The 17,206-nt window shown below is 38.4% G+C and overlaps 1 protein-coding gene across 2 annotated transcripts in view; it reads left to right on the top strand.

Annotated features, from left to right (window-relative positions):
* NLK (nemo like kinase) overlaps positions 1 to 17,206 on the top strand; it is a 129,493-nt gene that overhangs the window by 96,028 nt on the left and 16,259 nt on the right. For both annotated transcript variants that reach the window (XR_007953039.1, XM_051992343.1), the window contains exons 4-7: positions 2,403 to 2,509; positions 3,965 to 4,050; positions 11,649 to 11,858; positions 14,694 to 14,795. Coding sequence is in view for 1 of the 2 variants with exons in the window: in XM_051992343.1 (XP_051848303.1) it covers positions 2,403 to 2,509; positions 3,965 to 4,050; positions 11,649 to 11,858; positions 14,694 to 14,795 (505 nt within the window). In the remaining variant the exon portion in view is untranslated. The remainder of the gene's footprint in view (positions 1 to 2,402; positions 2,510 to 3,964; positions 4,051 to 11,648; positions 11,859 to 14,693; positions 14,796 to 17,206) is intronic.

Here is a 17,206-nt window from a genome sequence, read left to right as displayed (position 1 = left end):
TCTTTGGAGTTTCTTTCCTGGTGTTGCTGGAACCAGCCTAGCAGAATTACGAGTTAATTCTGCTAACAGTATCCTCGAGAGTATGTATACTGTCAGTTCTCAGGGTAAGATTTAATAGTAGGTTCTCCTGGGATTAAGGACCCAAGCATTAGTTTTCTTCCTGAATGGCACAGTGTTAACTTAAATGGTTTTTAAGATAACTGCTGAACACTTACCAGACGAGATTTTCCATATCCTGTTGGTTTTTGTCAGTGCTGAGGATCCTAGAACTTCAACCGAGGCCGTCAAGGTCACCTTATTCTTTAGCTGCTCACTGTGGGGCTTTTCGTTGTGGGCGCTTTGTACTGCAGAGCGTCCTCCCTTTATGTAAGTGTTTCCTTCCCTACACCTTCATGTGAAGTGATTTTTACATGACCATGGGTATGGGGAAGGGACAGAGGGAGACTGAGAGGGGGCCATGTGCCTGTGGAAGGAGAAGCTGGACACAGAGAAGCAAGAGCCTTTAAGGAACACTAGGGCAGGGGCCAGTAGCCATATTGGGGATCTGGCTGGAACAAGAGGAAGAATTCAGGGCAGCCACAGGCACGAGCAGGAGAGAATAGGTAACGTGAGATACAGCAGCACTGGACATACCCAGTGGAGGTTGGGGGACAAAGGTCTCTTTTCTAGGCACTAGTAGTCTGAGGCCAGGTCCTCCTAATCTTCTTCTGCTTTCACTTGGAGGGTGATTTGTTTTGGTGGGAGGCAGAATGCTGCACCAAGGGACAGGAATGGAGAAGGAGCATCACAGGCTAAATTTAACATAGGGTTTGGGGAGGATGTGGATTTCTTTCAGAATTCTTTGAGTAAAGTGAATTTACAAGAACTGAGAATTGTCTGTACTTGGGAAGTTGGAGCGGGAAAAAGTAAAGGAGCAAAAGAAAACCTCACCATGATTAGTAGCTTGACTGACAGCTCCTTCTCTTCCTGTCTCTTGTCCAGACTCAGGGAATGAGAGAGGACAGCACTGCTGCAGTTGCTGTCTATAAAAAAAATTAGTGGAAGAGCAATGGGAAGACCCCGAGAGCTGTTGGGGGCCAGCCTGCTTCACTGTGTGACTCCCCCCCCTTAAGTGCTTTGGACTAGGGAAATCTGGCAGACATTCTTTGGAATGCCCAGCTGACTTCAGTAAGTTCCTGGGCCAATAGGAATCTTTAGAGACCATCAGTCAAGCCCATGATCCTCACTTCAGAAAGTCTTCTGGTGAAATCATTTAGGTCAGATAATGATGATGGTCACTGGAGTACTTTACCGATGCCCCCTCATAGAGCTTTACAATTGTTCTGTGAAGGAGGTGATTTTATTATCTATGCTTTACAGAAGATTGAGACCCCAAGAATTGAGGGTGCTCATAGTTCCCCAGCTGGTGAGTGTCTAAGTAAGGGAGGGTTCAGGCTTGGGTTCTGCTGCCTGGATGTCAGGGAATGACTTTGTCCCTTCCTTACAGATAAAGAAAAAGGGACTTCTCCATTTTCTCTAAATCATCCATTCTAAAGCTCTGTATGTGATTGACTGGCTGCCTGAGTGACTGTGAAGCAAATCATTCTCTTTCCTTTTTTTTCTCCCCACCTACGTCTCCTCAACAAGAGGAGTGAACAAAATCCTCTCCAAAGCTCTTTGGAGTTCCACATTTATGATCCAGTGAACCCTTACAAGTGAATTAACATCTTAAAGTCTATCTAACTCAGGGACATGGTGAATCTTTTCAGATTCCACAAATGTTGGGAACTTATCCTGAGAGTAGTTTTTCTGTTTCCATAAGAGCTTCTCTCTTTTCCCCATCTGAAGCTATTGTCCCAATCTTCCAGGATCTTACTTGGGGAAGTTATATAAACATACAAAGAACTAAAGAAAAAGTTAATTAAAATACTGAGGTTGGTTGGGAAAAGGAGGTAGGGGCATATATAAATAAGTATCATCCACTCCATTTTATAAATCAGAGAAGACCCAGAGCAGAGATCTAAACCCAAGTACACTTTACCTTTAGATCAGACTGCAATTTTTCTCTTCTTCAATACTTAGTTGGCTAGAATGAGACTACCAAATGTATTCTATGTGAATTCAGAGAATGCTCCTGAGTCTGGTCTTTTGTCCTTAGAACAGTCATTTGGGCCTTTTTCTATTTTATGTTGCAGAAAAGATGGGCATGATTTGCTTTGACTACCAAAGGTAAATTCTATAACTTAATTGTGTCAGTCTTCCATAACTTTAAAGGTGGGATTCTGACGCTTTTATATGTGCATCAAGAAGTTTCCTCCCATTAAAGCTTCAGTGTTGAGAGTAGAAGTTTTTCTTAGCGCGAGCAAGTGCTTCTGAAGTTATGAGTGGCATTCTCTGAACTCTCCTTAACTTCTTACCCAAAGATATGTTGTCACAGAATTGATGCAGAGTGACCTACATAAAATTATCGTCTCTCCTCAACCACTCAGCTCAGATCATGTCAAAGTTTTTCTTTATCAGATTTTACGAGGTAAGAGTTGATGTCTGAAGGAAAAGAAATAGCAATCTCTAATGCAAGTTGTGTTTTTCATTCATTCTTTACCCTGGCCTTTCAAGGTTTTCCTGCTCCAGCAGGCAATTCGTTTTTGACATAAGCATATGTTACCAAGTTTAACGTTTCCTTGAAGGCTCTGACGTTGCCGAGAAGTTCTTGATTGAACTTCTGTAAAGTTGAAGATGGAACAATACCACTTGTCATTTGGAGCAAATTGATTTGGAAGAAGAAAATCTGGAAGAATTCCTTGTCATATAGGATGACCAGGAGAAGGACCATGAGTTTTTTAGTGTATCTGTGGCCTAGGAAGGCATCTTAGAGAAGCAGAAGAATCTATTGCGACATCCACTGGTCCCACAAAGCAGATGGGGAACTAATGGAACCAGATGTCTAAATGATTCTCCAGAAAGGTTTATTGGCAAGATATGACCATGCTGGCTTGACCAGGATGAACATGAAGAATTTTCTTGGCAGTTCTGATTTTTTAATATTAATCATTGAATTGGTGCCTGGATATTAATCCTCTCTTATAGCCTAGTTTTGCTGATGTAAGATAAGATGTGTGACTCAGCTGAAAGGCAACAGAAACCTTTTTTTTTCTTTGTAGGAGATTTTTTTTTTCTTTGAACAAATAGAGTTAATATTTTCTTTATAGGGAAATTTAAAAGCTTCCCCTCAAAGACTGGGAATCCTATAACCATTTTTATCCATAAATTCTACTTAACATTGGGAAGCTTTTATTAGCTTCTTTTCTGTTTTTCCCCAGTCCCACTTAATAACCTTAAATGACTATTGTGAGGAAGAAAATTTGCTACTTGCCTTAGATAGCTAGAGTATCCATGGAGGTCTGAGAGAGCTTTCTATAATACTATAGAAATTCCCAATATTCAAGCTAAAGAATGAGAGAATGCGCTTTAGTTCCTAACAACTGAGTATACAGCTAGAGACAGAAGAGTTTGGGTAAGCTTTTTGGATTAGCGTCTCCCTGAAAAAAAGAAAAGCTATACTTCGATTTCTCCTGATTAAAGTAGATTTCAGGGAACTACCCATTTCCAGGGGGAACCATGTGGGCTATCAAGAGTGGTCAGGCCAGCTCTAGGGTCAGAAGCCATACTGTTGTATGGATTTAGCTTCCAATCATTTAATGAATTATAAGTAATTTCTGAAGAGTAAAAGCCCATAATGACTTTTTTGGGTGACTTTGTATTTAAATGTAATCTAAACTAGTGTTTTCAATGTGGGTGTAGGTATAAAGATGGGTGAGTGGCTATGGGCCTGGGTCAGCCTTTTCATCTTACTCATTATATACTTGCAAGGGAACAGCCTAGAATCTCCCCTGATAGTTTGTTGTATACCTAAAAAACATTTTCCAGAATCTCCCATTTTTTTCTAAATAAGATTAAGTGTCCGCTATTTGGTTTATTGTTTCAGGTTTGAAATATCTTCATTCTGCCGGCATTTTACATCGTGACATTAAGCCAGGGAATCTCCTTGTGAACAGCAACTGTGTGCTTAAGGTAGGTTCTTGATTTATTTAACATACAGGAGTGTCCAGGTTTTTTAAAGTAATGGGTTTTCAAGAGGAAACTTCTAAGGTGTTTGTCATTCTCTTTTTTTAAATGAATTCCAGTTTTCCTTTCTCATCTCACAGGAAAATACTTGACTTATAAGCATCTTATGCATCTATTGGGGATAAGCGTGTGTTATTTTGGCACTTGGAACATTTTTTTCCATTTTTCTCCCCTTAATTGTGTTTTGATAATATTGAAATGAAAATGAAGCAGATAAAGAAAAAGCAAGTCCCTTTAAGTAAAGTGACCTGTCCCATCTCCAAAGAAAGTATATTTATTAGGATTAATCATTTGAAGACTTATAATTCATTCCTTGAGTCCATGTTTGGTTATTCATGGCAGAAGGAGACCTGGGAAGGAATATCAGAAGCTATCAGCGCCATCTCTCTCATTTGATAGATGAGGAAACTGAAGCCCAGGGAGGTTAGATAGCTTGTCCAACAAGGTCAGATGGATGGCAGGTGTCCCAACTGAGATTTAAGAGCAGGTCCTCTGCTGTCATCCATTCCAGGGCAGTCTCAGTCACCTGTCAAATTCATCTCCACAATATCCATTAGCCAATGCTAATGTAACCATCCTGAGAGCTGAGGCCTGTGTAATGTTCATCTACAGAAAATCCTGAAATCTCATTGAAATAGTTAACTTCAACTTCTTTCCCCACTGTTCTTCAGTTGAACCACTTATAAATATTGAAATTGGCATCTATGTCATTCTTTCCTATCCCTAAAACACCTCTTAATGAAGACATAAATTAGCAGTATGAATTAGCAGCAGAGTTTCCAAAAATCAGGTGGTGAAACTGCAGCCTGAATGACCTACAACCTGGACTATTAGACCCTGTGTAAGGGACAAACATCATTTTGCCTCCTCAGGATTAGGAAATAGGCACCTGCTTGGATTCACGGCACATTATATGTTAGACAACTTCATAGTAAAAACCAAATTAAATTTTCACATATTTCATAAGTGGCTTTTAGATCATGTTGCTTAATTCTACACTGTAAATACTTTTGGTATTTCAGCTGATGTATTTAGAGAAGAAAAGAATTGTTTGTTTCTTTTTTTTTAAATGTTGCCTACTTTAAGAGTAATCATTACTGTCATTACTACTTAGTTTGTTGGCAGTTAAATCAAGCATTCATGTCAAGTGTGTGAATGGATTTCATTTTGTGATTTTAAATGTTTTCTTCTAACAACAGGCCAGCTCGCTTTCAATGCTTATTGGTTAACTACTTGCAAATTAAAATTCTTGGCAATCTGACCCTGTCTCCCTCATTTGAGGTCATGAATTGAGAAGCAGAAGAGACTTAAGCCTCCTTCACTTTTCTTTCTTCTTTCCCTCCCCAAGAAATTTATTTAAATCTTTTCAAAGTTCTCAATGGTAGCCATAGGGCTTAGTACAACCAGGTCTGGCATAAAAATGGAGAGAGTCATGATCCTTCCATCAGTTGTGTGACCTTGGGGAAAATCACCTGTTTCTTTCTTTTAATGGCAGTCATATCAATTGGTCCCTAACATCCCTGTCATAAAATAAGGAATCATCCAAACCTCCCATTTCACAGGAGAGAGAATTGAGACCTTGGAAGATAATCCCAACCTCTCAGGTCCCTTGACTCCAAAGTCTTTGGATGTAATTCTGTTCATTTTTTCTTGTTCTTAACATGTTAGCTGGAAAGAGTGCTTATTTTTCATATTTCCTAAAAAATAAAACCCCAGGCTTTTAGGTGATGGAATATTTTTATCCTGACTAAATGTACTTTTTTCTAATACTATCAAGCTAAAAGGCCATCACAGAGGTCATTTGGTTCATTTGTCTCCTTCCTGATGGCTGTCTGCCTAACCATAGTTGAATCTCTGAGTTCTTTTTAATGACTCTGGGGGCAGGAGATCCTGCAGTTAAGCCAGGAACCCAAATCTGGGTTTAACAGCTCTTATGAGGACTGATTTTGCTCTAGCCAACCTACTGGGATATGGAATCAAATTGTCTCTTGTTCTGGCTGGTTGGAAGACTGAACAAAGAAGGATTTTTATGCATAATTTGTCTTGCTTATTGCCTTCAAATGCACAAAGTTGATTTTCATAGATGTTTAGTTCTAATACCCTGTAGCACTGTGAATAGTGGGGGGAAATCACTGCTGAACAAAGAACACAAGGTTAGCCCACACTGAACTTGTGCTCCGCTTCCACTGACTTACCAGAGAGGGCCACATTTACCAGGCTAGAAAACCAACTAAATGTGCAAATGTAGCCATAATAATTATTCCAATGCTTTTTTTAATTGCATCCTTTCCTATGCTGAGTATATTTAATTTCCTGTTATGCCCAGCTCATCCTCCAGGCAAGGTGCTAAAATTGGATCCAGACAAGGATGGCAGATCAAATAAGTGATTCACTTTTGGGCCAGTGGCCATTTTTTTTTTAAATTATGGATTCATACAAAGTAGAAGGGAGATGAAGGTTTTAGTGCCTTTTTTCAAGTTCATGCTAAAAATGTTCTATCAATGTCAGGTTAAGGTTTGTAATTCTTAATTAACCAATCAATCAATACATATACATTAAGCACCTACTACTTTTCACACTGTGATAGGAATTAGGAATATAAAAATAAATATAGGGAGAAACAATGTATAGAAGCATCTACAAAAGAAATACATGCTAATGATTAGGAAAGAAAGTTACTAGAAGTTGGGAGGGTCAGGAAAGGTTTTGTGAAAGGAAAAAAGAAATGTTGTGAATTAATGGTGAGAAAAAACATCAGCATACAAACCATGGAGATGGGAGAAGGCTTGCCTTGTATAAGGAACAGAGTGCAGGATCAGAACAGCTAGACCCTAAGGTGCAAGAAGGGATGAGAATGTAGAAGGAGCTAGAAAGGGAAGTTTGGGCACAACAGTGAGATGCACAGCTGAGGAGAAGCATTTGAGCCATTTGATGAGGGTCAGGAAGAGAATTGATCTGGAAAGATGCAGCAGGAGAGCATCTTATTTCATTGGTTCAGGGGAGAAATAATTAAGATTTGGACCAAGGTATTGGTTGTGAGAATGGAGAGAAGGGGGTCTCTGTCTGTCTTTGTCCACAGAGGTAGGAGCAAGACTTTACAACCAACTGGATAAGTGGGGTGAGGGAAGAAGAGGAGTCTAGGATGACCCTAAAGAATAGTAGTGCTTGGGTCAGAAATAAGATAGCCTAGAGAGAGATGAATTGGAGGGGGATGTTAGTGCTGTTTTTTGGTCACATTAAGTTTGAGAGGTTTTGGGACCACTGTTCAGGAAAAAAATTGCTACATCATGTACATAGAGATGATCATTAAGTCCTGAAAGCTGATGAAGTCAGGGAGTATGTAAGGCAAGGAGACAAGAGAACATGAGACAAATCCTCGGTTAGAGGATATAAAATGGAGGATGAACCACAAAAGCTGGTGAGGGAGGAATAGTTAAAGAGGAGAATGAGGAAAGAGCAGTGACAACTCGGGAACAGAGAGCAGTCCTCTGGAGAAATGGTAAGCTCTTGGGTCTCTTGTGGCAGCAAGGATCAACTCATTATCACAGACTGGAAGAAACAGAGAGAATGAGGCATGAGATGAAGAGAAGGGGAAAGGTAGTGGGGCTTAAGAAGGATAGGCTCAGGGGCAGCTAGGTGATGCAATGGATAGAGCACCAACCCTGACGTCAGGAGAACCCAAGTTCAAATCTGGGCTTAGACACTTAATACTTCCTGGCTATGTGACCCTGCACAAGTCACTTAACCCCAATTGCCTTAGCCAAAAAAAAAAGAAGCAGCAGCAGGATGGACTCAATTTCTCAGGAAGAGGCTTGAAGATTTTATAATCTTTTTTTTTTCACCTTACATTATTGGTTATTCATATAGCCTCTCCCTCTCCTCTCCTCCCTCCCTGCATACACGGTTCCCATGGTGTGACTGGGAACAGTCTTGTTTGTTCAATCTTGAACAAAAATTAATGGGAGGAATGTTTAAGATGACTTTAAAAGAAGTCTAAGAACTGTTCAATAAAAATGGAGATCAAGCTCCCTGAGGCTACAACTTCTATAAGACAACACTAGTTTGACCTTTTTTTGTCTTATCTATAACAACTCTAAAAACCTTTCAATGGAAGTGATTTGATCTATATCCAAGATAGGTTAAAAATCAATTCTAAGATGTCTGTATATGTTATGTGTGTGTAGTCTGGAGGGGCGGGGTTCAGGGGCAGGGAAGAGAGAATAAAAAGTCCTCAGCAAAAAAAAAAAAAAAAACCAAACAAAAGAAAACCTACAAAGAAACAAAGATGGCTCTGAACACAATGTATACTGTTTATAATATAGGCTTTCTTCAAATGGAAATTTAGTGCTTTATATTTTGAAATCTCTCCTTTGTCCTGCTGTACATATGGAGATTGTTTTTCTTTTTAAGTTTAAAATAAATTAATATTTTTTAAAAAGAGAGAAAGAAAATCACTTATTTCTACATTCAATACTTAGTAAGCATCCCATGCTGCATCAGGCCTGAGCTAAGCATGGAGAGAGCCACAGTCTCTGTTGCTGTTGTCATTCAAAAAAACAAAGCTTAAAAAAAGCCAAAGAATGTATTGACGTATCATTTTATCTTTTTTTTTTGATAATAGCTTTTTATTTTAAAAATACATGCAAATAGTTTTCAACATTTACTCTTGTAAAACTGCGTTATATATTTTTTCTTCCTCCTTTCCCCACACTCCCTCCCCTAGACAGCAAGTAATCCAATATGTGTTAAACATGTGCAGTCCTTATATATATTTCTATAGTTAGCATACTGCACAAGAAAAATCAGATCAAAAAGAAAAAAATGAGAACGAAAACAAAATACAAGCAAACAAGAAAACAAAATACAAGTAAACAACAACAAAAAAAGATGAAAATACTATGCTTTGATCCACATTCAGTCCCCAAAGTTCTCTTTCTGGATGCCAATGGCTTTCTCCATCACAAGTCTATTGGAACTGACCTGAATCATCTTATTGTTGAAAAGACAAGTCTGTCACAGTTGATCATCACATAATCTTGTGGTTGCTGTGGACAATGTTCTCTTGGTTCTACTCACTTCACTTAACATCAGTTCATGTCAGTCTCTCCAGGCCTTTCTGAAATCATCATGCTGATTGTTTCTTACAGAACAATAATACTCCCTAACATTCATGTACCATAACTTAGCCATTCCTCACCTGCTGGGCATCCACTCAGTTTCCAGTATCTTGCCACTACAAAAAGGACAGCCACAAACATTTTTGCACATGTGGGACTGTTTCCTTTGTTTATGATTTCTTTGGGATACCCAGTAGAAACACTGCTGGGCCAATGTAGAGGGCCGCAGATAGTGGGGGAATTCTGGGTAAGGTATAAGACTCTATCCCAGAGGAAACCCACTGACAATATCTGATTTTGTCTCCCCATTTCCCTTGGTGTTCACACCCTTCCTGAGAAGTCAGAGAGGGTGTGATCACCTGTGTTCTACTTGAAGCAAGGGATACTTACAGTAAAAGTAGGCATTTACATATCAATAACAGGGTGCTTATAGTTAGCATTTGCTCAGTATGATGTGATGATATAATGGTTCTCTAGTTCCACATGCTTAGTGTACTGTAATGATGTAATCATACCAAGGTATTTGAGGACTGAGAAGACTTGAAATAAGGACTCCATCTTTGATCATCCTCGTGAGTCTCCTACCTTCTTAATTCCTCCACTAAGACCAAGGTTGGTCCAAGATCCTCCAGAAAGCTAGTCTGGATGGTATATTTTGGCACCCAAACAGGGACCTCTAAAAGGACTCTACAGGTCAAAGGGTCTGCACAGTTTGATAACTCTTTGGGCATAGATCCAAATTACTCTCTAGAATGGTTGGATAAGTTCACAAGTAGCAATGTATTAGTGTCCCAGTTTTCCCGTATCCCCATCAACATTTATTGGTATCTTTTCCTGTCTTAGGTGACCCTAAGGAATGGTAATGCTTGGGTCAGAAATAAGTTAGCCTAAAGAGGGATGAGTTGGAGGGGGGTGTTCATGCTGTCTTTTGGACACATTAAGTTTGAGAGGTATTTGGGCACCAATCTGAGAGGTGTGAGGTAGCACCTCAGTTGTCTTAATTTGTATTTCTCTGATCTATAGTGATTTAGACTATTTTTACATATCACTAAAAATGGCTTAAATTTCTTCATCTAAAAATTCTTCATATCCTTAGACCATTTATCAATTGGAGAATGGCTTGTATGCTTACAAATTTGAGTCAATTCTCTATGTATTTTAGAAATGAGGCCTTTATCAGAGTCATTGGATGTAAAAACTTTTTCCAAGTTTTCTGCTTTCCTACTAATCTTGTCTGCATTGGTTTTGTTTGTACAAAACCTCTTTAACTTAATATAATCAAAATTATCCATTTTGTATTTCATGATGTTCTCTAGTTCTTCTTTGGCCATAAATTTCTTCCTTTTTCACAGATCTGAGAGGTAGATTATTCTTTGTTCTAATTTGCTTATAGTAACACTCTTTATGTCTAAATTATGAACCCATTTTGATCTTATCTTGGTATAGGGTTTTAGGTGTGGGTCAATGCCTAGTTTCTGCCATACTGTTTTCCAAGTTTCCCAGCAATTTTTGTCAAATAGTGAGTTCTTATCCCAAAAGCTAGAGTCATTGGGTTTATCAAACACTAGATTACTATAATTATTGATTATTGTGTTTTGTGAACCTAACCTATTCCACTGATCAACTAGTCTATTTCTTAGCCAGTACTAAGTGGTCTTCCTGTGTGCTGCTTTATAATAGAGTTTTAAATCTGGTAAGCCACCTTCCTTTGCATTTTTTCATTAATTCCCTTTTGTTCTTCCAGATGAACTTTATTATTTTTTTCTATCTCTATAAAGTAATTTCTTGGCAGTTGGATTGGCATGGCACTAAGTAGATTAATTTAGGTAGAATTGTCATTTTTATTGTTAGTTTGACCAACTCATGAGCACTTGATATTCTTCCAGTTGTTTAGATCCGACTTCAATGTTTTGTAATTTTGTTCATATAGATCCTGACTTTATCTTGGCAGGTAGACTCCCAAATATTTTATTTTATTTACAGTCATTTTAAATGGAATTTCATATTGTATCTCTTGCTGCTGGTCTTGTTAGTGACATATAGAAATGCTTATTGATTTGTGCGGATTTATTTTATAACCTACAACTTTGCTAAAGTTAATTGTTTCTGTAATATTTTAGTTGATTCTCTAGGATTCCCTAAGTATACTATCATATCATCTGCAAACAATGAAAAAGCATTTTAAACAGAAGGAAAGACAGTTTAGATGACTAAACAATTGTTCTTCCTCCAGATAAGATATGTTTGTGTAGTAATAATCATATGCATTTCTTATTAAGCACTCTTATCAAGTACTAAGCTCTCTCAAAGCACATTTAACCATTTATACATAGAAATAACATGTGCCAACATTTATTTTAAGCCTGTATTTGAAAGCTCTGATAATTTCAAAATCACATTTGAAAAACAAACCATTTGTCTACTTAGATTTGCGATTTTGGATTGGCCAGAGTGGAGGAATTGGATGAATCCCGTCACATGACTCAGGAAGTTGTCACTCAGTATTATCGGGCCCCCGAGATCCTGATGGGCAGCCGTCATTACAGCAATGCCATCGACATCTGGTCTGTGGGCTGCATCTTTGCAGAACTACTGGGACGAAGAATATTGTTTCAGGCACAGAGTCCCATTCAACAGGTATAATTGTATCCTAGCCCTTTGATACCATGTTATGTTATTAATTTTAATCAAATATAATTTCAGATATCATTTAGAAAGTTAGTATTCCATCATCTGCAAAATTAGACTCTTACTGCTGCTTGGGTCAGGGTTCTGGCTATATTATTCTCATTAGATTCTGCTGTAACATTTTGCTCAAAGTGACACGAAATAAGTGCATCTTCTTCCCCCATCTCCCTTGTGTCTTTGAATCATACGTAGGATATTTTTGTAGGATTGGTGATGCTGTTGATTGATATGTATTCTTTTAAAATGTGATCAGCAAAGTTATGAAAACTCCATTTTTCTATAGACTTCAATGTTGACATTTCTTGAGCATTTAGAAAAGGCTCCTAACATTTAGCTGGTGAGAGAAGATATTTAAACACTTTGGACTCGTAGTACAGCCAGAATTCTTTAAAATGTAGATTGAAGGAAGCATTTATGATTTTTAAAAAAAGTCAATAAAAAGTTATTTTTTTAAAAAATTGGATATATCTGAATGAAACAGGACACCATGCTTCTTTGATAGCATTTCCATATCTCTGATTTATAAACAAGCCTGTATCTGTGTGCAACTCGATAAATAATATGTGTTCCCACTTATTTAACAGAAACATCTCTTTTGGATTCAGAATTATCAGTTACCATGTTAGGAAATGTATTTGTCCTGTTCATGTTGAACATATTTCTCACCTATATATTCACAATCTATAAATATATGTGGATGGATGGATGGATAGATAGACAGACAGACAGATGGAAAGATGGACAGGTGGATAGCTAAAATTCATTAGGCATTGGAAAACTAGCTGGAAGTTGTCCAGAGTTGTGTATTTCTATCCTAAAAGTGACATGGCACTCTGTGTCCCTAAATCTAAGTTTAAAAAATGGTTTGTTTTTCAAATGTGACTTTGAAATTAGCACAGCTTTCAAATATATGTTTAAAATAATGCCATGAACAGAAGGTTTTGCAAGGGTCATTGTTGAAACATTACCCAAGCATATCTTTTGTAAATAAAAAGCTATAATAAAAAAAGAAAAAAAATTAGCAAGTTATACATAATGGATTTCAATGTTTCATATGCAATCCTCTTTTTAATAATATATTGTATTGTAAAAATGCTTGCTTTATTCCATAAATTAAAAATAAATAATAATAAAGTTGAATGATAATAGCAAAAAAAAAATTTAAATAATGCCATATTATTGTTCTTAATACTTCTACAGAGTATGAGCTCAGCGGTAAGGGTATGATATGTACAAAGCTCTTAGTTCAAGAGGAAGGCTGCTTTTACTGTACCAGTTAATAAAATAAACATATAATTGAAGCCAAATCTGAGATATTTCAGTACCTTGGATATTTTGCGCATACATATAGCTTTAACAGAATCCATTATGTTCCAAATTTAGAGAACAGAAATTAGCAGGGTTTTTTTTAATATATGTGTTTTTCATATTTGCACACAAGGAGCTTACATTATGAAACTAATATTAGTTTCCTAAATATGGGAATCCTTAAAGTGAAAAATAGGGGGTGAAGTCACAGAAAATTTTCAATGAACAAGGATCTGAGGTTACCACTAAAAATAAGTAAAGTGTGATTTAGGCTGGTATTTAAAGCTTAATTCTTTAGAGAAAGGAACCTTGTTTTTACTGTTCTGAAATGGCTACACAGGGAATTCCCCATGTGTATTGCCAGGAAAAGTGGGGGAAGGCGTGTTATAAAATAGTGAATAGAATCCAATTTCCAATTGGACATAATGACTTCCTATAGCATTTCCTAATGCTTAAAAAATTTATATAGAGAGAGAGGGGCAGCTAGGTGGCGCAATGGACAGAACATCAACCCTGAAATCAGGAGGAACCAAGTTTAAATCTGGCCTCAGACACTTAACATTTCCTAACTGTGTGACCTGAGGCAAGTCACTTAACCCCATTTGCTTCAAAAAAAAAAAAAAAAAAAAAAGAGCGAAATGCCATAAATCTTCTTAGAAGAACTTTATTAACTTTATTATCTAAAGATCCAATTCGTATCTTCATTATCCCAAAATGAAGTGCTACAGTTCTGTTTGGGGCTCTAGACAGACCCCAAACTTGTGATTCTACTTAGTGATTCCAGAAAAGGGAATAGTCCAAAATAGCATTTCATGGATAAGAACTTCCAAGGCTAGGACATAATTGCTGTGATAAGGTTATAAGAGAACATCTATAAGGATTGAGACAGATGTTAAGGTAGATGTACATAGGGATGCACCACTAAATTGTCTCCCCAAATTTGCCAGCATAGGAGACAGTTATCTGAAAAATAATGACCCAGACATGGAGACCCTGACCTCAAATGTAAAGACTTTATACAAAGCACGAGATCTGGCTGCTTCTGAGAGATCTTCCTGGCAAGTCTGAGTCTACTCCACATGTCCAAATCCAGCCCTTCCCTCACTCCTTGAAGAAGGCGACTTGTAGCTAGATCTGACACCGGTGTCAGCAGTACTTGGGCACTTCAAAGGTGCCGTTAAGCCCAGCATAGGAGCGGCCAGCTCTGCTCTCTTTAGCAGGTCCATTTACATCCTGACATGAATGCTATACAGATAGGGTAGGAGAGTGTCCACATTTGGAGCCAGCTAACTTTGCTGTTTATTTTAACCAGCTAGAAAGGAAGACTATAATCTTCTAACATGAGATATGAATTTGAAAGCTGTATTCCAAGCTGTCTGTGCAGCCCTGATTCCAGAATATGTTGTTGAAATTGGAGAATAATGGGATGTCTCCCAGACATGATGACTTTCATCTTCCTTTCATGTCTGCCTACAGCTGGATTTGATCACCGACTTACTGGGCACACCGTCACTGGAAGCAATGAGGACAGCTTGCGAAGGTGCAAAGGCACACATACTCAGGGGTCCTCATAAACAGGTAAGGGCTAAAGGGACAATAGCTGCTCTGATCACCATCTGCCAAAGCAGCGACAGGGGAGCATTAGAATTCATAAGCTGGATGCAGAGCTCCAAGCATGGCAACATATCAGATTAAGTTTTGAAAACTTGACTGGCCAAACAAAATAGCCTCAGCTCCTAGTGCCACAACAAAACTTAATATCATGCTGTGCAGACCTTAACTATAGATTGCTCTCTGATAACTCGATGGTTTTGTTTTGTGGTGGAAATTCTCTTTAAACAAAAATGTCTTCCTTCCACACTCAGTTCTAAAGAGGACTTCCTCCTCCTCGATAGACTTTTCCAATCTTTTCACTTATAGATCTTATTCTTAGAAGTATCTCTCAAATTGTCCAGGGCCGTTTATCAGCCCTTAGCCATGTGAAGATAAGTAAATTACTTCCCCTTGCTGAGCCTCTATTTCCATTTTTTTTTTTTTTAATATTAAATGACATGTAAGGTCACTTCTGTCTTGGAAATTCTGTGATTTATCTTTGTAATTCAGTTTTCTGCCATTTTATTAGTGTGACCAGCAAAGAATAACTAAGGTGAGCCCCAGGCTGCAAAGCATTATGTCCAAGTACAAAGAACCAGAAGTCCAGGCCAATTTTTTTCCAGTTTTCCCCTTTGATTGTATCATAAATCCAATTCATGCAGAAGTTAAGGCATCCCTCAAGATGTCATTGGTCTTCTTTGAAAACAAAGGATGAGCAGCCCAAGGTGGGCATCAGCTACTTCCTTCTCACATGTCCCAAAGCTCTTTGTGCATTAATCCAGAACCAGGGATGCACTTCTAGAAAATGAGGGCTAGCCACACACATCCACACTGATCCTTAGGATTTGCTGCTGACCAAACCTAATACAAATGGGCTCTTTTTCTTTATCCCACAAGTGCTTTCCTAATCATCTGTGGATCAAAATACCAGAGAATTTTTCAGAACTGCAACAGCTTGAGGCATAACCCTTGTAGTAGCCACAATTTGGGCTTGAAAAGAGACAGGATTAGGCCAGGAGGATGGATGCCTGTTGTTGGTCCAATGTGGATGGGCATTCGCTATAGCCCCTTGTTAATGATCAAAAACAACAAGGTTAGTTCTGCCCCTGCAATGAGATTCAGGTACACAGAAAAACCTTATCTTTGCCAGGCTGTTCCCTCTTACAGTCTTATTAATGTTCCAAGACATAGTTGTTTTTAATTTATGGAAACCTAGGGAAAATAGGAAACCATTCAACATCCTTGGCAAAAACCCTAACCAGCAACGATGTCACATGTTTGATCTTTGTACAGATCAGAGCATTAAAGCTGGTACCAGATAAAAATGCTTAACTTTAAGTATGTAACCAAACAATAAGGGCATGTTTCTAAAATTCTAATTCATCAGTATCTTATGTAAAACACCAAGGCATTCTGGGACACATAAGTCTGCTTAACTAAATAAAATGGATTGTGGAATGTCCTCTTTTGCCTTTTCTTCCCCCAAGAAGGTAATATGACAGTCCAGAGTCTTGGATTTTATAGCTCATACCTTTTCATTCTCAAGAAAGGTTTTTCAAGGAATACAGGATAATAAAGTTATATTATCTTTGAAAACCATCAAGAGCCCGTAAACACAGGTTTGGGCTGTTTAGGCTTTTGTGTCACAAGCTGTGCTCCCACCATTGCCACTTTTTATGCTATTTGATTACTTCAGAAACACTAAAACCATTTTGAAGACATATAACATGTTTACAATATCATGGCATGTCTAGGGTGCAATTCTACATCAGCAAAGGGTGATCAGGAAATGCTCTTTAGTGAGTGGTCAGAGAGTTCACTTAGTGAGCTCCTCTTAGAAGCAGGGAAATCATTTCTCTCTCACAAGACTGTTGGGCCAGTAAATCTTGCCCAGCAGAAAGGGAGCTGAGAGAGGAGACTGATGAGCATCAGACACCAAGATGCCCTCCTGCCATCTCTGGGAGGTAACGCTGTTACTATGTTTCCAGCTCATTGATCTTCTCACACTGGCAGATTTCTTCCTAAGAAGGTTCCTTCCCACTGATAGCGGAATGACTCTGAAATGTGACTTGAGGGCATCAAGTGAAATGTGGGAGAATACAACTTCAATGGCACCTTAACAAGTGACTCTGTGTGAGCCCCTTGTTGATTGGAGTTAGGCCTCCCATTGTGCCTAGAGGGAAGGGTCCCTGCCTTCCAACCCCTACCTCCTACAGGCTAGGCCTTAGACTATACTTCCCAGCACCTTGTGTTCTCAGAACCGTCTTATCTGGAAGGGACATGGCACATGGGCTAAGGCCCCAAACCTGGAATTATGGTTGATCCAGCTGGAAAGGATTTACAGCCATGTTTACAGAGATTGTAAATTGACCCAAATTTTTCTCTGTAAACATTTA

This window comes from Antechinus flavipes, chromosome 4 (genome assembly GCF_016432865.1).
Source record: "Antechinus flavipes isolate AdamAnt ecotype Samford, QLD, Australia chromosome 4, AdamAnt_v2, whole genome shotgun sequence".
NCBI classification, from domain to species: Eukaryota; Metazoa; Chordata; class Mammalia; order Dasyuromorphia; family Dasyuridae; genus Antechinus; species Antechinus flavipes.
This window is presented reverse-complemented; position numbering and strand designations above follow the sequence as displayed.